We start from the raw sequence: 20,848 nt of genomic DNA on the forward strand, positions 1-20,848 counted from the left end.
AGCCAAATGTTCTAATTTTTAAAGCATTTATTGAGAGGATTTGTCACTCCTCTCAATAAACCTAAACAACAAAACGTCAGCTCCCAAAGCTCAACTAGGTAGCAAGAATCTAGGAGGTATTCAACAAAGGTTTACAAATATCTGCCTGTTCTGGGCACAACATGACAGATGTCAGATACAGTTCAAGCAGAGGTACCAGCATAAGGCTATGCCAATATGAAAATGGGGAAGAAGTCCCAGAGAGAGTATTTCAGCTAGGTTTTGAAGCCAAAGTAGAAGTTTGCTGAGCATGACAGAAAGAGAGAGAAACAGGTATACATCCTAATCAAGAGGACCAGGAATTGTGAGGAGCTTAAGGTACAAATGAGTGGCTGGAGATGAAGTTGCAGAGGTATGCTGGGAGCTGTGGATGGCTCCACTATGGGTTCTGAACTGGGTAAGGCACTGGGAGCCAGGGTCCCCAAAACACGCACGAAACAACTGGTGGTGGTCTCCCACACTCAGAGATTACTTAAATATTACTGGATACAATCTGTAAAATTTATGACGTTCCAAAGCCCCAGCTTGATATTTTTTATATTTCTTTTTTTGAGACAGAGTCTCGCTCTGTCACGTAGGCTGGAGTGCAGTGGCGCGACCTCAGCCCACTGCAACCTCCGCCTCTCGGGTTCAAGGGATTCTCCTGCCTCAGCTTCCTGAGTAGCTGGGATCACAGGTGCATGCCACCACGCCCAGCTAAATTTTTATATTTTTAGTAGAGATGGGGTTTCACCATATTGGTCAGGCTGCTCTCGAACTCCTGACCTCACGATCCACCCGCCTCAGCCTCCCACAGTGCTGGGATTACAGGTGTGAGCCACCGTGCCTGGCCTACCAGCTTGATATTTCATTTCAAAATTTTACTCTCAGCTCTCAGGGTCTCTGTGCTTCTAAACCATTAGACATATGAATCACTTAGAGATCTTATTAACAGTTAGATCCAATAAATCTAGGATGGGGCCTGAAAATCTACATTTCTAGCAAGCTTCCAGGTGATGTTGGTGCTTCTAGACAATGGACCACACTGAGTAGCAAGCATCTAACTGATTAAAGTTAGCACTGACCAGGACAGTATGTTCTAAGAAGACAGACACAGAACAGGGCTTGCTCTCATCCAACACAGGAACCAAATAACCAAACTCTAGTCAACGGTTCACTGTTTGAGGCGATTCCCTAGTTGGCTAGTTCCTCCAAGCAGGTCCTATAGGTTTGGCTATCCTTCCTACCACTCGCTCTTTCCACAGCTCATCTGTGCCTCCATCACAGGGATGTCTGGGAAAACAGAAGTAAAATGGAAATCCATTGACATTCCTTTTAGGACAAGTCTAGCAAATGCTAAATGGCAAAGAGTTGTTTTTTGCCTAAAAATGAAGAGAGGATCAGATTGTCCATGTCTTTCCTCTACTGGGTGGGATGCTGGAGGAAATATTTCACCTGAAATATCAGAGCTAGATTCAAATCTTGATTCTGACCCTTGGTTTTTCATATGTAAAACAGGAGTGGGTATTCTGTACCTTCCAATTCCTATCTTTTCAGAATAACTGATGTTGACTGTAGCTCCTTGCCTGGCCTTAATCCTGCCCTCTAAAATCTGGATTCTACAGGGACAGCATAGCTCCCTCGCATTTCCTCTTTCCAGACCAATGTAATTCCAAGATCTCAGCGTCTGAGAGCATTACAGAAGTAAAAATATGAAGGGTAATAGCTAAGATGTTAAGTGAAATCTAAAGAATGGCTCAGAAACTCAAGGGATAATTTGATAGACATTACAAATCCTAATTCTGTTCTCTACCTCCCTCCTGATATCAATAACATTCACTCCTACCTAACCTGAGGAAATGAGTATGATCCAATCTTCAACAACAGTCTTTAAGATTACCTTTTTTTCAGCCAAGGGTATAGCGTCCCTTAGAAATTAATCCAGTGGATGCCTTTGATTCCTTTTTCTCACAACTCCAGAAAGATGTGCCTGTTTATACCCTCCTAATATTCTGCCAGCACCTTCACTTTTCCCTCTTCCATCTGCCTTATACACATGCGGGTCTTTGGGATGAAGCGGAGGAATTGGACTGATTCAGCCAGACTCTCCTTTTTCTCAGTGCATTTTAAGAGTGCTCTTTTCCTTTCCCTTGCTCATTTCCTTTTCTCAAGCCCTCAGAAATCAGGCCTTTTCCTTATCTAAAAAGGATCCCAATAAAATGCTTTATGACAAACCCAACTACCTATTTTCTTTGAAATATAAATTTGACTTCGTCCCTCCTCCCTTGGCTTCCAGAAATATTACACAATCCTGGTCCTTCTCCGATCTCTCCAACTCTCTGTTGGCTGCTTCTACCTGATGGCCTCCGGCATCGTCCAGAGCTCCATCTGGCTTCTATCTCTAAACTCCAGTTTAGGAGGCCTGTTTCATTCTATGGTTTAACTATTAACTACCACACAGATAACTCGCAAACTTGTATCCAGACTCAGGTCTTACCCAAGTTTCAGTTTCTTATCTCCAACTAGAAACTGGACATTTGTTTTCAGAAATCTTACTATATTATATTCCACAAAATAAATATGGAATTTAACTTTTCCTCAAAAATGAGACTCCCCCTGCCCACCAGTCAATCAAAATCTTTAAATATTCCACCACACAGAACCCACTTATTCTCAGTCCTGTATTCTTTCCTGCATGTTCCACATGTGGGAGCAGGTGGCTATGCAAATGAGACAGAAGGACCAGAATTCCATACCTCTTGCCAGAAGTAGTTCTACGGTTTAACTTATTCCACTGCTTTAAGACTCTCCCGTTTTCAAAGCATACTACAAACTAATGGATCATTTTTGTAAAACATTAGTTTTATCACGATTGCCCCAGTTACCTATCTGCAAGCCCATAAGATCAGATCTAAATGGCTTAAGCTCAGCAGGATCCCTGTGATCTAGCTTTCCTTCCTGTTACTTCCCACCCCTGGAAGCTGACCAGCCCCCAAGTATCTATACTGCACCTCATCCCCATCCCTGCATGGCCTCTGTTCAAGCTGGACTTTGCCTTTGTAACCACTTAAATACATCCACATCTAGCTCATACTGACTGAACTTCAACATGACTTCTTCCTTCAACTATTGAGACATAAATGGATCAGTGACTTCACCAAACTCTGACAGCACTCATTATAACATATAGGCACATGGTCTTCTGTTTTATGTCTATTTTACTAATGAAACACAGGAGGATCCTTTAGGAATCATCGTATCATATTCGGAATCACGGACCCAAGAGTTCAAATGACCTCAGAAGTCACACAAGTTCAACCCTTGTCAAATGTCTGTTTGTCTTCTACATAACACCCATAGCAAAAAGTGTGCCAGGTTTTACTCCAGGGACAGGAAACTTACCTACATCTCTCCTCATCCTCCAGATCCCAAAAAAACTTACTTGTATGTCACACTTGGACTTAAATCTACAGACAACACGTAGCCAGGTTTTAAAGCATTAACATAACTTGGCCAGGTTTGTTTTTTGTTTTTTGTTTTTTTTTAAGATGATCACTCTGGTGATTATGCTGAGGACAGACTTGGAAGGAAAAGAGGAAGAAAAGAAACAGAACAGTCAGAAGTTTGTGGCAAGACACCAGGTGAGAGATAACAGGGACCCGAAAAAACAAAAGGCAGTGGAGAAAGAGAGGGGAAACCAGATTCAAAAGCAAAAACCATTTCTGTGGTAGACTAAGATTTGGTGACCAACTAAGTTTGGCCCCACTAAAGGAAGGGATCCAGTGATGAGCACCATAGAGCAGAGGAGCTCCCAGGGTGGTACTGGCAGGGCAAGGGCTCCGTTACCCAGGAATAAACTGCACTGAGGCCACAGCTACAGGAAGTCTAGTTTCTTTCAAGTCTCTTTTCTTTCTACCATTCTTAACCCACAGTGTGCCTTCCAAATAATCAAGAGTCAAACTACAGTGTAAATCACCACTATTATTCTAGTTACCGCTGTAGCTTCCTAGTCTAGCAATTTTTTTTCCTTCCCTTTTCAAAAGGTTACTACCTACTTCAGTCTCATTCCAATTGTGGTCTTCTGAACTGGCAGCATCTGTACCACTTCAGAGCTTGTTAGAAATGCAAATTCTTAGGTCCCAGCCCACACCTACTGAATCAGAATTTCTCAGGTAGAGGCAGTAATTCAGGTGATTCTTAACACACGCTGAAGTTTGTGAAGCACTAGCTAACCTCTTCAGATCACGGCTTTCAATCCTGTATCCATTTTCCATTACTCTATCCTAGGTATACTTTCAAGACCAAAATGTAAATTTACAAATGTGTCTCAGTAAGAAAAGTTATAGAAGCTGGGCCGGGCGCAGTGGCTCATGCCTGTAATCCCAGCACTTTGGGAGGCCGAGGTGGGTGGATCACAAGGTCAGGAGTTCAAGACCAGCCTGGCCAAGATGGTGAAACCCCATCTCTACTAAAAATACAAAAAAATTAGCCAGGCGTGGTGGTGGGTGCCCGTAATCCCAGCTACTCGGGAGGCTGAGGCAGAGAATTGCTTGAACCCGGGAGGCAGAGCTTGCAGTGAGCCCAGATGGCACCACTGTACTCCAGCACTCCAGCCCTCCAGCCTGGGCAACAGAGACTCCGTCTCAAAAAACAAAAAAACAAAAAAAACAAAAAAAACAAAAGAAAAGTTACAGAAGCTGGGCGCAGTGGCTGACGCCTATAATCCCAGCACTTTGGGAAGCTGAGGTGGATCACTTGAGGTCAGGAGTTCGAAACCAGCCTGGCCAACGTGGTGAAACCCTGTCACTACTAAAAATACAAAAACTAGCCGGGAGTGGTGGCGCACACCTGTAATCCCAGCTACTCAAGAGGCTGAGGTAGGAGAATCGCTGGAACCCGGGAGGCGGAGGCTGCAGTAAGCCAAGATCGTGCCACTGCACTCCAGCCTGGGTGACAGAGCAAGACTCTGGTAATACAGTCAAGCCGCTCCTGTCAGATGTGTACTTCCTGAATGAGCACTATAATGGACGCTGCTCAGGTTCGTCTATTCAGTAAGTTGGAGCCTACTATATGCCAGGCACTATGGCAATAAGCAACCAGATGCCAGGCACTATGGCAATAAGCAAGACAGCAAGTCAGTCCTCAATGAACTTGCATTAAATAAGTAATTTAAATTACACTTGAGATAAGTACTAACAAGAAGTATGGGTGCTAAGAATTTACTATAGGCTGGGCACCGTGGCTCATGCCTGTAATCCCAGCACCTTGGGAGGCCAAGGCGGGTGGATCACCTAGGTCAGGAGTTCGAGACCAGTCTGGTCAACATAGTGAAACCTCGTCTCTATTAAAAATACAAAAATTAGCCGGGTGTGGTAGCGGGCGTCTGTAATTCCAGCTACCTGGGAGGCTGAGGCAGGAGAATCGTTTGAACCCGGGAGGCGGAAGTTGTTGTGAACTGCGATTGTGCCACTGCACTCCAGCCTGGGTGACAGAGTGAGACTCCATCTCAAAAAAAAAACAAAAGAGTTTACTATAGCAAAGGAACCTCATACAGTCTGGAATAGATCTCTACCTGCAAATCGGGATTCACCTGGGACAGCTGCTAACCACACCAATGCCCAAACCCCACATCAAACAAATCAGAACTCTGTGAACTCTGGGCATTAATTTTTTCTTTTTTTTTTTTTTTTGAGACGGAGTTTCGATCTTGTAGCCCAGGCTGGAGTGTAATGGCACCATCTTGGCTCACCGCAACCTCTGCCTCCCAGGTTCAAGCGATTCTCCTGCCTCAGCCTCCCTAGTAGCTGGGATTACAGGCGTGTGCCACCATGCCCAGCTAATTTTGTATTTTTAGTAGAGATGGTGTTTCTTCATGTTGGTCAGGCTGGTCTCAAACTCTCGACCTGAGGTGATCCGCCCACCTCAGCCTCCCAAAGTGCCGGGATTACAAGCGTGAGGCACCGTGCTCGGGCCTGGGCATTAATTTTTAAAGATAATACACTCCCCCGGGTAATTCTAACATGCAGACACAGTAGAGAACCACTGGTCTTGGGCATCACATGATAGGTACTGGGGGCACAGAGGTCAATAACACAGTGCCTGCCTTCCAGGAGCTTACCATTTAAGTAAGTAGAGTCAGGCCAGGCAAGGTGGTGCATGCCTATAATCCCACCACTTTGGGAAGCCAAGGCGGGCAGACTGCTTGAGCTCAGGAATTCAAGACCAGCCTGGGCAACATCGTGAAACCCCATCTCTACTAAAAAATCCAAAAATTAGCTGGGCATGTTGACTCACACCTGTAGTCCCAGCTACTCAGGAGGCTGAGGTGGGAGGATCACCTGAACCTGGGGAGGTGGAGACTGCGGTGAGCCGAGACTAAACCACTACACTCCAGCCTGGGTGACAGAGAGACCCCCATCTCAAAACAAACAAACAAAAAAAAGTAAGCACAGGTAGAGGGCATTGGCAAAATGCTCTGTCAAATACAGGATGGTGCTTACCAAGAGGGATAAGTGATCCCAGAGAGCTATATAAAGCTTTACCTGTGTTAGCAAGGCTTGATTTCTACAGATGGGTACTCAGGTACTGAACTATTCTTTATAGTTTTTGTAGGCCTTATATATTGTGCAGGGTTTTTTTTTTTTTTTTTTTTGAGACAGAGTTTCACTCTTGTTGCCCAGGCTGGAGTGCAATGGCGTGATCTTGGCTCACTGTAACCTCTGCCTCCTGGATTGAAGCAATTCTCCTGCCTCAGCCTCCCGAGTAGATGGGATTACAGGTATGCATCACCGCGCCTGGCTAATTTTGTATTTTTAGTAGAGACGGGGTTTCTCCGTGTTGGTCAGGCTGGTCTCAAACTCCAGACCTCAGGCGATTTTTGCCCGCCTCGGCCTCCCGAGCCACTGTGCCCAGTCTTTTTTTTTTTTTCTGAGACAGAGTCTCTCTCTGTCACTCAGGCTGGAATGCAGTGGCACAATCTTGGCTCACTGCAATCTCCGCCTCCCGGGTTCAAGCAATTCTCCTGCCTCAGCCTCCTGAGTAGCTGGGACTACAGGTGCCCGCCACCACGCCCAGCTAATTTTTGTATTTTTTAGTAGAGACAGGGTTTCACCATATTGGCCAGGCTGGTCTCGAACTCCTGACCTTGTGATCCGCCAGCCTCGGCCTCCCAAAGTGCTGGGATTACAGATGTGAGCCACCGCGCCCAGCTATACTTTTTTTTTTGAGATGGAGTTCACTGTCGACCAGGCTGGAGTGCAGTGGTGTGATCTCGGCTCAATGCAACCTCCGCCTCCCAGGTTCTAAAGTGATTCTCTTGCCTCTGCCTCCCGAATAGCTGGGACTACAGGTACCCGCTGCTATGCCTGGCTAATTTTTTATATTTTTAGTAGAGACGGGGTTTCACCATGGTTGCCAGGATGGTCTCGATCTCCTGACCTCGTGATCTGCCCGCCTTGGCCTCCCAAAGTGCTGGGATTACAGGCGTGAGCCACCATGCCCGGCCTTTTTTTTAAAGGTAAAATAACAATGGCCTTTAGTCAATGAAGTCATCATAGAAGTTATTTAAGCTGCGTCTTGAAGCTTGATTAGGTAGTAGTTTTCTGAAGGAACAATCTTTAAGATATAGTCTGAAAGATGAACAGGAGGAGTTGAGGGGAAAAGTATGAGGCAAAGGGAAGGGTGTGTGCAAAGGTCTGAAAGCAAAAAATAGCATATGGTGCCTTAGAGAAACTGAAAGAAAGCCAAAAGCAAGGCAGAGAGAAAAGAATAAAGTAGAGGTTCTCAAAGTGCCATCCCTGGTCTAGCAGCAACAGAATCACAGAGGAACTTGTTAGAAATGCACATTCTTGGGCCCCACTCCAGACCTACTGAATGAGAAAGACACAGGGGATGGGAGCTGAGAGGGAACAGCAATCTGTGTTTCTGATGTCTAACATTAAAGATTCTGGATTTTAGGCCGGGTGAGGTGGCTCACGCCTATAATCCCAGCACCTTGGGAGGCCAAGGCAGGTGGATCACCTGAGATCAGGAGTTTGAGACCAGCCTGGCCAACCTGGTGAAACCCGTCTCTACTAAAAATACAAAAATTACATGGGCGTGGTAGAGGGCGCCTGTAATCCCAGCTACTTGGGAGGCTGAGGCAGGAGAATCACTTCAACCTGGGAGGCTGAGGTTGCAGTGAGCTGAGATCGTGCCATTGCACTCCAGCCTGGGCAACAGAGTGAGACTCAGTATCCAAAAATAAATAAATAAATAAATAAATAAATAAATTAGTTGGGCGTAGTGGCGAGCACCTGTAAACCCAGCTACTCGGGAGACTGAGGCAGAAGAATCACTTGAACCCACGAGGTGGAGGCTGCAGTGAACCAAGATCGTGCCATTGCACTCCAGCCTGGGCAAAAAGAGTGTGAAACTCTCTCTCTCCCAAAAAAAAAAAAAAAAAAAATTCTGGATTTTATTCTAAGATTAACAAAAAAATAATTGAGAGGTTTAAATATAGGGATAACATGATCAGGATAATAGCACCCAAATGGCTTGGCATCAATAACTGAGCACAGACTCCTCAAAATTTAATTTTTGTAATATTCAAGGGTCACAATCATAATGCCTTTAGGGCCAGGAAGGTAACGTGAATGAGTAAGGAGAGCAATGTGAAATCTGAGGGGCTGCTCTCCAGCCAGCCTGGAATCTGCTCTGGTGCCAATAGGTACCTCATAAACATTTGTTTAGTGAAGCGATGCACTGGCAAACCTAGGGATCCTTTAACACGACTGGTTAAGAAAGGAGAGGGCTCTTGTAGGGAATCCAACTTGTCATTTCTTCAGATGGGGCTGCTTCCTAGCCTGCGTAGGCAAATCTGGCATCAAACCAAAATTTTAAAGAATAACCACTTTTTGATGCCTGCCCAAGTAGCAAAGGGATAAAAAGCAATTCAAAAAACAAGATGCCAATAACCCAGCCAGCTTACCTCCCACATGGAGCTTCTACCACTGAGCAAATGACCCATTTGGATGAATCTTTAGAAAAAGCCCAAACGTGGGAATGTTCCTTGTGATAGCCTTCCCAGGACAACCATCCCCTGGGCCTAAAAGGCTGCCAACACCTTCACCTTCACTTCAGTGGGTCAGATAAGAAGTTCTTAAGATTCCCAACCCTTACAAGGCATGTAGCATCTCTGGATACAAGCCTTCTCAGGACCAAAAAAAAAAAAAAGCCAAATACAGATCTATCAAAAGGTCACCAGAAGCAAGCAAAAACTTTTTGGAATGAAGCAACTTACAGCACTGACAGAAATCCACCGATTTGGGTTCTTGACACAATAGCACCTCACCCAGATTTAGCCACAGACCACAGATGATGAGGGAGTGGTTACACATTCTGACTGAATCAGGTTAAAAAGCACATTCCAATGAAGTTCAGGATGCAGAAAAGGATTGCAACAGACACTAATGAGAAGGGAACAAAGAGTGATCACTTTATTAAGGCACTTCCTTCCCCCAATTCCTCAGTTGAGAAAGTCAACAATCTCAGACGTCCTATCTGCATTCTGGCCTCAGAAGCCTGAACACCAGGTACTAAGGGACTCTGCAGACCTTGCCCTATTGAGGTGTCTCAGAGACCTTCAGGGGAATCCATGGGAGGCTTCATGATGAAGAGAGTTCCCGCCTTCTGCCTATTTCTTAGAGATCCTGAAACCATTTCTCTCAGGTCAGAATAAATGAAGACACAGGCTTTACATCCAAGTAGAGTCAAAATTCCAAAAGATTCTTATCTGGGTATGTGGCTGAATTTCCATTTCCTAACTGAAGCAGGATTTGTCATGGTGGGTTTGCTACCCACCATCTTACTAGATGACTAGATTTCAGAGTAGCCTATTTTATTTCTGTGCCCAGCAGATTAACTTTCAGAGGCTGAGTAACTTGCCCACAGAGCTAAGACTAACAGTAAAGGTTCCTACAACCACCTAGTATGGTGTTAACTGCCTTTCAGGTATAAAGCACAGTTCCAATGCCCTCTGAGGCGATGATTACAAAGGCTGACATTTATGGAGTGCCTACAATATGCAGTGCTCGTGTGCACTCTCTAGTAACCTATTTAATGTTCACCACCACCCCTATGAAACAGAGTTGGTGGCAGAAGCTAGAGCCAGGAACTCTGGCTCTAGAGCCCAAGTTCTTAATCACTAGACTATACTGCCTGTCTCAGGATATGGTCAGTCCATCCCATAAATAAGTACCTGATTCCATAACTAAGCACCTGGGCATCAAGTACTCTACCAAAAATAAAAAAAAAAAAGTATTCACACAAAATCACCACCAGAAAAACTGCTTTTGCTCCAGCCACGCTCAGTGTGACAATGCATGCTGAATTGCTCCAGGATCCTACCTTGTAGCTAAACATTAAGCCAAAAACCTAAAAATTAAGCCTGTAAGAGTAAAGTCAAGAAACTGATATTTTTCTCAACTTTGATGGAGAGCAGACAGTGCTTCTGATATCTCCATCTTCTCTGCCCCTCATGTGGGTCCATGTCTAAAAGCACAAGACTTAAAAAGACAAAAACAAACTAAACAGATCACAAACCTATTCCCTGGGCAGGGAGACAGAACAGACATCTACAAGTCAGCCTTTAAGTTCCTTGAATTCAAGAAATAACTTATTCATTTAGGTCAAAATTAGCTAAACTTCCAACCAGAAACTAACTAGTTTGCATTGGTTTCCTCTCTGCCCCTATCACCTTTCAGAAGGTGCAGAAATACTCACAGGCAAGCTGGAGGGTCTTGACTGAAGGCTCAGGTTCATATCTTCTTGCCCTCCCTTACTGGAGGTCATTGAGGGGGCTGAGGATGCCTGAGACCCAAATGAATCTTGAGATAGCTCCTACAACAAGAAAAACAAAAGCTGTGATGGCCTGGTATTGATAAACCAGGCAAGCTTACTTCACTGTGAAAGGGTTATGGGACTGTCTCTCATGAGTGTGAGAGAAAGCCCAGTTGCGAAAAGTATTATGTGAAGGCCAGAAAAATCCAAGCCGTGACTCCTAAGAATGTCAACAGTGGACTCTTTCTGACAGAATTGTCACCCATTTATTGCTGCCTACAGAGGGCTGTTTCTTGGGGTTAAATGCTAATGTCTGGCCAACTTCAAGTTAAATCTATCAAGGAATGAGACCAATGAAACCACAAAAAAATCATGCTAGAACCTCTGCATTAAAATGAGTACTGCTTCATTCAAAGACATCACCTTGGGATGAGATATTTATTCCAACAGTGCCACCAATACATAAACTTTTTAGTGGACCTGTCATCACTCAGTCATCTCTCTTCTTTGGGCTCTACAAGAATAAAGCCCCAAATGCTATTTTAGGCTCTATTACCTACTTCTTGTTCACCAGACGTAACTCCAAATGAATTTTTGCTATTTCCCCAAACAAAATCCACCCACAAAAAATAAGATTTGCCACCACTGAGAGTATTCTAAAGAATGTGGTATCAGCTCTGGTGGCAATTCCAAACGAAGGGATCCAAGTATTTTGAGCGATAGCAGAATGGAATGGCAGTTGGAGCGAATGTACAGTACTGCCTCTCAAAGTGACTGTTTTGAAAAAAGACCAACTCACTTGGATGCTGAAGTTCTGATGTTGATTTACAAAATAAAATAAAATAAAAAAACCAGTCCCATTATCTTTAATTTCTTATCCATCTATGCAACTTTCCATTGCCCTATTTCTTCATCATTAAGGAGAGCTACAGGTCTTTATGCAGTTAAGGAGGTTACGCCTTTATTAGTTCAATCAATCCAGTTATCATGTTTACCCAGAGTTTAACTGGTCTTTAAGTGCACGTTAGAGAACCACTCTGTACAGCAAAGTTCTCATGACACTAACCCCCAAGCTGTCTGTAGTCACACACAGGGAAGGGCAGGAGGCAGGGATATCTTACCTGCGGTGGAGGGAAGCGCTGCTGGGAATAGGCAGTTTGCTGGGACTGCTGAGACTGGGGCTGAGGATACGCAGCCTGCTGGGAGAGCGTCGAGGGTGCTGGCTGCTGAGGTTGCTGCTGCTGGTAAGGAGACTGAGCCTGTGGCTGTGAGTAGGGGGGCTGGCTCTGGGGGTGCTGCTGTGTCGTGGACTGCTGGGAGGGGTATGGAGCCGGGGACTGCTGATGTGGAGGCTGGGATGGCTGCTGGGAGTATGGAGGCTGAGAGGACTGGAGCTGTGGTGGTTGAGACTGTGGCTGCTGCTGATACGAAGGTTGGGCATGAGGGGTCTGGGACGGTGGTTGCTGGGAGTAGGGTGGCTGCTGCTGCTGAGGGTGAGGACTTTGCTGGTTGTAATATGGAGTCTGGCCCTGTTGACCATACCCGCTGGGGCCTTGTTGTCCATAAGGAGGAATCTGTAGGAAAGGAAAATATACTTTTAGCACTGACTCTCCTGCATGAGGAAAGATGAAGTGTTTTGTGAGAAGCTATGCACTGATGATGAGTATAGAAAGCAAGCATGCAAGGCCTCATACTTAGGAGGCCCAGGGTTTTTCTCTCACCCTTCCTAAACTGAGCCAGGAAGGACGGCCAAGCTGGGTTTTTAGGTGGTTTGTTTACAAGTGGACTACATTTATCCACTGAAAATTTACACTATTTACTATTTGGGCAACATAAGTTTAAGAGCAGCTGTTTCTACCAGTGAGCCTAACTCTTTTTATCACGGCCTAGACTGTTTTTATAAGTGTTAGGAATCTGTACCCTAACCACAATGAATAGTCAATAGCAGCCTGGCTCAACCAACTGAAAACCTAAGGTTTAGTAATTCAGACAGTGTGCAAATCACTAAGCTACTTTGGTTCTCTCTTTCATTTAGTTTTCATTCAAAAAAAATATTTGACAGCCTACTCAATTACTTGTACCAGGCACTATTTTAGGCACTGGGGATATATTTAGTAAGCAGGCAAAAAAAATAAATAAAATTACCTCATCTCTCCTCTATTGGAAAAAAGAGACAATTTTCTATATTAAAGGCGTACTTTGCTTTAAAGTCTTAGAAGTAAAATTTGTTTTATATTCTCTCCCTATTTTCAGTATGAGTATCACTCAAAGATAAATGATAGAAAACTTTGTCAATACAAAAATGACAATAAAGAGATAATGATGTGAATGGTTTGACAAAAAGAGATGGATAAGGGGAAATCTTAACATTTGTATCAATGCTGTTAACATCTTTTCTGTTTAATCTTCCCGTTTTCTTCTACTCCCAGTCACAATCATTTTGAACCAGAAGGCAGATATGTTAAAGGTATTCAGAAGCATAAAGGGCCTCTTCCGTCCCCAGGGCACATGATATGAATGGTTTTCCTAATAGTAGCAGTGCCTACGTGTTCAGCCACTGCCTTTCATCCCATCTCATTCAGAGATGACCACTCACTAGGTATAAGCTGGCCAGTCAGGTCAAGAGAAAAAGAGATATGTACCTGTGACCAGGGAGTAAGTAGTTTTCCTTGGAGCACACATGGAACGGTGCCTATAGCTTTGGCTTTGTTAGTAGCACTCTGTAATTAACTGAGCCAACAGGTCTACATTCCTGTCAAGAGGCTTGGAAGCCAAGGATACATTCTGATTCTATAGCTCACAGATCCGATTTTGGACAGCAACAAGGGTCAAGGTAATCACAATCACCATCTACCTGCTGTGTATAAGGGAGGCCGCCCATGGCACTCTGCGCCCGGCCCTGCATGGTCATCGGGTACCGCTGCGGGGTCTGTGACCCATATGGCTGCCCTGGGTACCCATGTCCTTGCTGCGGTCCTGACGGAGGTCCCTGTTGCTGCGAGTATGGATTAGTCCCGCCATATGGCTGAGGTCTCATCTTGCCCATCTGATCCATTGGACTGGATGGCTACAAAATAAAGAGCATTTCATTAACCTGAGCTTTGATGGCCTCTGGCCACTGAATATATAACCCAAGTACACAGGTTTTTTTAGTCTGTATGCTACAAAGAAATACAGTTACTTTGAAAGAGCAATGAGACCAACCTAGTAACCTTTAAGTCAACTGACCCGCCTCAGAACCCTAATTTTGTCATTTGAAAAATGAAAATACCACCTATTTGTGAAAACACCTTGTAAGCTAAAAACTACTTTGTAACTGTGGTACTGCTTGAGATCCAAGGGACAGGCCGGGTATAAACAAAGGCCCTTCAGTTGGTAGAGGACGGTGCTGCTATGCACTGCCATCACCTTGTTACACACCAAAATTGATGCTTCGATACCATGACGGGGAATTCAAATACACAAACATCTAGATGTTTCTATTCTTCCAATAGTGGAAACTCCCCTTACACATCTATAGCCTGTTGGCACTATGGCACAGTTAAATTTATGCTTTCTTCCAAATAAGCAAAGAAGCTAAGTGACAGCTGAGGGAATGGGAACTCTGAATTAAGAGCCTTGTGCATCTCAACTGAAAAGCTCATTTCCTTTAATATTCAAGAGTTTGAAGATATAAGAAGAACAGAACTTTTATCTCTTTGAGAGACAAGAAGATTCAATGGTAGGCTGTCATGGAAGTTAAAAAAAAAAAAAAGAGCAAGAAGACAGAGAGGTACAGCTAGCACCAATAATGAAAGCTCGAAATTCAATTCACAAGTATTCGATGCAACAGCTTTCTTTCCAGCTCTTTGTGGAGCAACAGGTTCAATCAGCTCATTCACTTTTTGATATGCCTTTATCCTACTGGCACTCCAGAGCACACTTTCCCCTGCCAGAAATATCTACCTATATCTATTGGTGGTGTGCGGGGAGGGGGAAGTTTCTCTAAGCACCTTTAAGACACACACAAGATGGAGAGTAGGCATGGGTCTGATACAAAACTTAAAAACTAGCTCTTACATTGGGGGTGAAATAGATACTGATACTCTAGGCCTATCATTAACCGTCACATGAAGGAGTTCAGTGGTTCATTGATTTTAGCATGCATCAGAATCACTTGAAAGGCTTGTTAAAACAGACTGCTAGAACCCACCTCCCAGGACTGGTCTAGGTTATCCCTAGGGTTCCTTCCAGTTCTATTATTCAATAATTAATAAGCTATTCTATAATTTAAGCTGTTAAGACCTTAAACAACAACAAAACCTCCAAAATAAAGGAAGGGGAGATCCAAACAATTCGTTCTCTGTACGTGTTTATTTTTTAATAATGCTATTAAGTGTTTTATAGTAGAGGAAGTAGAGCTTTCATGAAAGAAAACAGGTAAGACAATAAGCCACAGAGGCTGTTCTTCTTAATATCAAAGGGAAAAAAGAGAAGCAGAGTTATTTCTTAGGCTATATCTGAAATCTCAGCTAAATTGGTGAGTGATGATGGGAATACTCCTCCCCCATGTTTCTAAACTGTACAAAATCATAGTAAAACTGTGTCCCAAATCACTACTACATGTCAATATTATTAAAGTACTGTTGCCAACAATCCTAACTAAACAATTTTTGCCCAAGTCTTTCATCCATATCAGAAGCTCCAATAATGTTCCCTATCATAATTTTAGAGCTACATAGATTTTAGGGTTACTTACGAAGTTCGAATTTAACAACAATTAATAAATAGCATATGGTCCTCCCCAATACACCTGGCAATGGAGCCAAAACATCACCATTCTCTCCTGTAAAGAGCTTGGGGGCTTACATGGCCATATCATGCCACATATCACACTGAGGTCCTCATCTCATCACAGACTGCAGCTGCTGTCCATGTGGCCTCCAACTGGAGAGACTATTTTGTTGAACAAAGAGATCAGCCTGCTCTGGGTATCTCTGTCAGTCTAGGTCTCCCCACAACATGAGGGGCAGTCATTACCATGGTTACTATAGAGCTTCTAGAGCAGTAGCTATTAACCAGGGCTGCAGATTAGAATTTTCTGTGAAGCTTCACAAATGGCTAGGCCTCTCCCTAGAGATTCCAATTTACTGGGTCTGGAAGGGCTTGTGCTCTTCTCCAACCTCCTTAAGATCTTTGAATGAGTCTGGTGTATACTATTAGCTAAGAACCAGTGATCTAGAGAAGCACTGGCCAATAACATTTTCTGTGATGGGTAACTATTCAACACTTGAAATATGACAAAGGAACTAAATTTTTATTTTTATTTACATTTAATTAATTTAAATTCACATAACTACATGTGGCTAGTGGCTTATTATGTTAGAGCAGTTCTAGGACAATGCTGTTCCCAAATCACTTCCACCACTCCCTGGTCAGTAATAGTTCCAAACTTCCTAACTACTAAATCCTGCACAGTATTATTACATAGAGCATAGTGTAGTAATTTGATAGACTTGGGTCCAAATCCTACCTCTCTCACCATCCTACCTTGAACACATCAGTTCTTTAAATGCACATAACACACTTCACACAGTGCCTGGTATTTAAATGTCCAATAAATGGTAGCGATTATCAGTAATGATGAAACAGTGCTTTTACCTGGCTCTAAAGCCCTCTACAATGTGAACCAGTTTTCCACATTTTTTCAGTCTCACTCCAAGATTCCCCACATACTGTACATGCCCAGCTCTATGCAATGGCATCCTGCCCTGCCCTCCTGTCCACAGTGGCTTCTAGTAACAGAAACTTGACCTTTCAAAATGAAGCCACTTCCCATATCTTCAGTACACTTTGATCTCTAACATTTCTAAATGCCCTATTGTAAATCCAGTTAGCATCCTAAGATTTAACACTTAGTTGCAGCTAACTATTCCAACTAACTGATTGCATTTCTCAAGACTAACTTCTGGGAAGCCAGAGATCAGGTGTTTTATCTTCAAAGCTCTCCCAAATACCAAAGTACAGAGCTTGGGCTCAGTGACTGTTCAATGTGCAATGCTGTCCTATTCCAAAAAAGGGTAGGAGACACTATGGGGACAAAGCCCACATCAAACTATCTAGCCATAAAGCCAGGGTCATAGCCTAAATCTAACCCTAACACAGGGGTTATGACTTTGAAGGTAGAAAAAAAGTTGGACTGAAGTGAAAGATGAGAAAGAAGGATGAGAATATTCAAGGGAGAACAAGCACACTTTAAGAATAACCTGGCTGGGCGCAGTGTCTCACGCCTGTAATCCCAGCACTTTGGGAGGCCAAGGCAGGTGGATCACTTGAGGCCAGGAGTTGGGAGACAAGCCTGCCTAACATAGCAAAACCTCATCTCTACTAAAAACACAAAAATTAGCTGGGTGTGGCGGCACATGCCTGTAAGTCCCAGCTACTCGGGAGGCTGAGGTATGAGAATCACTTGAACCTGGGAGGCGAAGACTGAAGCGAGCCGAGATCGAGCCACTGCACTCCAGCCTGGGCAGCAGAGCAAGTCTGTCTCAAAAAACAAACAAACAAAAAAAAACAAACCCAAGGCTGGGCGCAGTGACTCATGCCTGTAAATCCCAGCATTTTGGAAGACTGAGGCAGGTGAATCACTTGAGGTCAGGAGTTCCAGACCAGCCTGGCCAATATGGTGAAACCCCGTCTCTACTAAAATACAAAAATTAGCCGGACGTGGTGGCGCACGCCTGTTAATCCCAGCTACTCAGCAGGCTGAGGCAGGTGAACCACTTAAACCCAGAAGGCAGAAGCTGCAGCGAGCGGAGATTGTGCCACCGCATTCCAGCCTGGGCAACAGAGTGGGACTCTGTCTCAAAAAAAAAAAAAAAAGTTTATACCAGAGAGAATTTCAGAACTGCAGGGGCATCCTCATATACACTGCTTAAAAACAAAAGGCTAAGGACAAGTCACCTTTTCCTCTCTCACACGGAGGCCTGAGCTCCCAATTGAGTACAGCTACTTACATGAGGGCTATAAAGGGTTCAAGGAATGTCCCACCTCAACTTTAGGAAATCTTTGTAGACCAAAAATAAATGTACATCAAAGAAATTTTTATTCTAAAAATAAAATTAATATGCTTTTTCTGGTCATCAGATTTTTGACTCCCTCCCATCACAAAAGGCTTATGATCAACAGAATATGCAGCTTATTTGGCAAACTAAATATATATTCAGTTCAAACAATCAGATTATTCTGATCTCATGTAAAAGTTAGACATCTGCTCAAATCAGAAGGGGAGGTGGGCAGGGACATAACTCACACTTATGACATTTAAAACCATCGTGAAATATTTGTGATTTGCAGTTACAGATGAAATGCCATCTCCCAATCTCTCGTAACAGAGAAGGGGCCTTAAATCTTCACTAATCAGTTTTATTGGAAAGTAGCAATTTCAGACCAGAAAAATCCCTACATGCAAGATACAAAAGCCAGTATCAGCAGTCTGCAGGCACAAGGCAGGGGATGGAAACTCCAAACCCTAGCTGCAAAAAGCCAGAGATTCCACTCTGGGAAAGACAGAGGAAATCCTTTCAATGGGAAACCACAGGAGTAGATTACTGTGATTACACTTCAAAAGCAAAGGCTCTGCCACAGAGACACATAATTGAGAGGAAAATGCTGCCCCTTGATCAGCAAAGTCGGGCCCCCTGCTATATACTCTCCTGCATTCATAAAAAATAAAAATAAAAAAGGGGGAAAGAGCCATGAGAAAACTCCTCATCTCCATCTACCACTTACCACCTCCTTCCAGATCACTGGCCATGTTATAAACTGCCTGCCAAATGAAATGTATCAAAAGATGCAGTTTAGGGGCATCAAAGGCAAGGATGCCTAGCAGCTTGTCCTTCTGAATATATTCAGAACAAACAGCTAGCAGACAGACCCCTTGCATAGGGAGTTCCCCTGCTCCAAGCCAATAGAATTACAAGACCGTCCAGACTAGTCGGCTACTGGAACCTCTTACAACTTCTTATTGCATCAAGGAAAACCAAAATGACCCCCAAAAACTGCTGAAATAACAGACTAGACTTTTAAGGTAGACCTGGGCTGAATGTCTTATAACCCAAAGTAACCACTTTGTGAAACTCACAGATTAAAATAGCTGCAAATTCTCCATCTGACCATGACCGAGGAGAGAGCAGAGAAGACAGAGCCAAGAACTCAAAACTTCTAAACAGAGATATACCATTCACAAAAATGTACCACACCACGTGGCAGTGGCACCAGGAAAGAGAAACTTCATAATTTTATTTAAATAAAAGTCCAACTGAGGAAAGCTCCAGTTCCAATCCAAGGAAATAGAAAGAAGTGACCAGGCAGCAACCCTAAGGAGCTAAATTTAGTACTCAACAGTGCCAAGGGCCAGCAAGAATAAGAACAGAGAGGGTTGGGCCAGGAGCTGCCAAAAAGGTGTCCATCAGAGAGGAGAAGTCTTGACCACTACTCATTTTATCATCCTAAATGCTAACTAGTTGGGGCTAGTGTAAACCTAGAGCTATAACCTTGGCTTTTGGACATTTAAGTATTATTACTCCTTGTGCTTTCAATTTATTCCTGGCTAGATTTGTTATATGACTTTTAATAATAATAATAAAAAAAATGCATCCCTGGCTCTTTAACCAAAAGAACCCCCCTAATTGATTCCCACAGTAATTAACCTGCATTTTACCTCAGAGAGCGGTAGTTAAGGAAGTCGGCACTGCTATTTATAACTCATCTCAAATTGAGGGCAGACTGCCTAAAATCTAACACATCCCAGCTGTACTCCTGTTTGAACTGGGGCCAAGGGAATTTTTTAAAGCAATCTTGGCACCGAATGAATGACACCAACAGTATGAGAGCGCGAGTGGTTGTGTTGTGGTGACGTAGCATTGGAGGTGGAATGGAGAGGGGGGCCAGTGTACTGTGATCCCTCTGGTGCATGCCTGCTGCTTGCTGAGTCCCAGTACAGTAAGCTGGGAACCGCCCACTGAGAGCCAAACACAGGAAAAGACTTTTCCTGTGGAACGCCTTGAAGTGAGAAACACATGGCTAATCTGCATAAACTCGAAGCCACACCGCCCCTGCCAGGAAGGTTAGTGCTCGTAATCTCTGGCCATGAAGCTGGCTGCCTGGGAGGACTTGGACTGGCGCCTGATAACCCAGAAAGAGCCGAGAGAACAGATGGGTAAGGACCCCAGCAGAAAACAGCCCCAGGTCACATGACTCGCCACATGGCCCCGCCAGCACAAACTATTGTCTGGCTTCAGAGCTCCCTATACAAAGGCACCCCGTCCTCCGCTTCCTGTGATTCCAGGGACAGGCGGCAGCTGTTGATCCAGTTCCAGTATGGGACCCTCCCCTGTGATAGGGCATTCCAGGCAGGGGCAAGTGTAAAAATTAAGGCCTCTCCCAACCAACAGCTTTCAGCTTCCTGCCAGCTGCACGTGGCTCACTTAGATCTCAGGAGTAATATCTTAGGACAGACTAGGCTTCCACCAAAAAAATCACCCTATGTACCCTGGTACATAAAATGACCAGCATAAATCATTCTCATTGTCCCTTCTCTCCCCAGCCAGACAACTGTATCTAACGCCCCTTATCCTGTCTTTTCTGTATCCCCTAGTATTTCAGACCTTCTTTGAAGACTAGTCAAGAACCCCTAGCCCCCAATTGAGGAGAAATTGTCCAGAAACATGTTTGTCTTAGTTTTACTCCTAGACCCCGCCTCCTAAAATAAGGAGACTACCTTCATCTTGTTTTAAATAGTGGGGAAACATGACTTTTTATATGACCTAGGACAATAAGAGATTTCTAACCTCCTATTTGGCCTCAACAGAGACAACACTAAAGATTTCCTGAAGCCAAGCTGATGACAGGAAAATAAAAAAATCTCATTAGATTATACCAACACCTGTCACAGGGAATCAAACCCACTCAGCCTATGATTCTCTTCATTCATAACCTAGGAACCATAACTCAGTTTTCTACTTCACAATTC

The 20,848-nt window shown here is 43.9% G+C and overlaps 1 protein-coding gene across 3 annotated transcripts in view; it reads right to left on the reverse strand.

Moving 5' to 3' along the window:
* Window positions 1-20,848, reverse strand: part of ARID1A (AT-rich interaction domain 1A) — an 86,076-nt gene that overhangs the window by 38,583 nt on the left and 26,645 nt on the right. For all 3 annotated transcript variants that reach the window (XM_016956953.4, XM_009451423.5, XM_063784086.1), the window contains exons 2-4: window positions 13,691-13,903; window positions 11,958-12,410; window positions 10,780-10,896 (exon numbers count right to left, since the gene is read on the reverse strand). In XM_016956953.4, coding sequence (XP_016812442.2) covers window positions 10,780-10,896; window positions 11,958-12,410; window positions 13,691-13,903 — 783 coding nt within the window. The remainder of the gene's footprint in view (window positions 1-10,779; window positions 10,897-11,957; window positions 12,411-13,690; window positions 13,904-20,848) is intronic.

The sequence above is a fragment of the Pan troglodytes genome, chromosome 1 (assembly GCF_028858775.2).
Source record: "Pan troglodytes isolate AG18354 chromosome 1, NHGRI_mPanTro3-v2.0_pri, whole genome shotgun sequence".
Classification (NCBI taxonomy): domain Eukaryota; kingdom Metazoa; phylum Chordata; class Mammalia; order Primates; family Hominidae; genus Pan; species Pan troglodytes.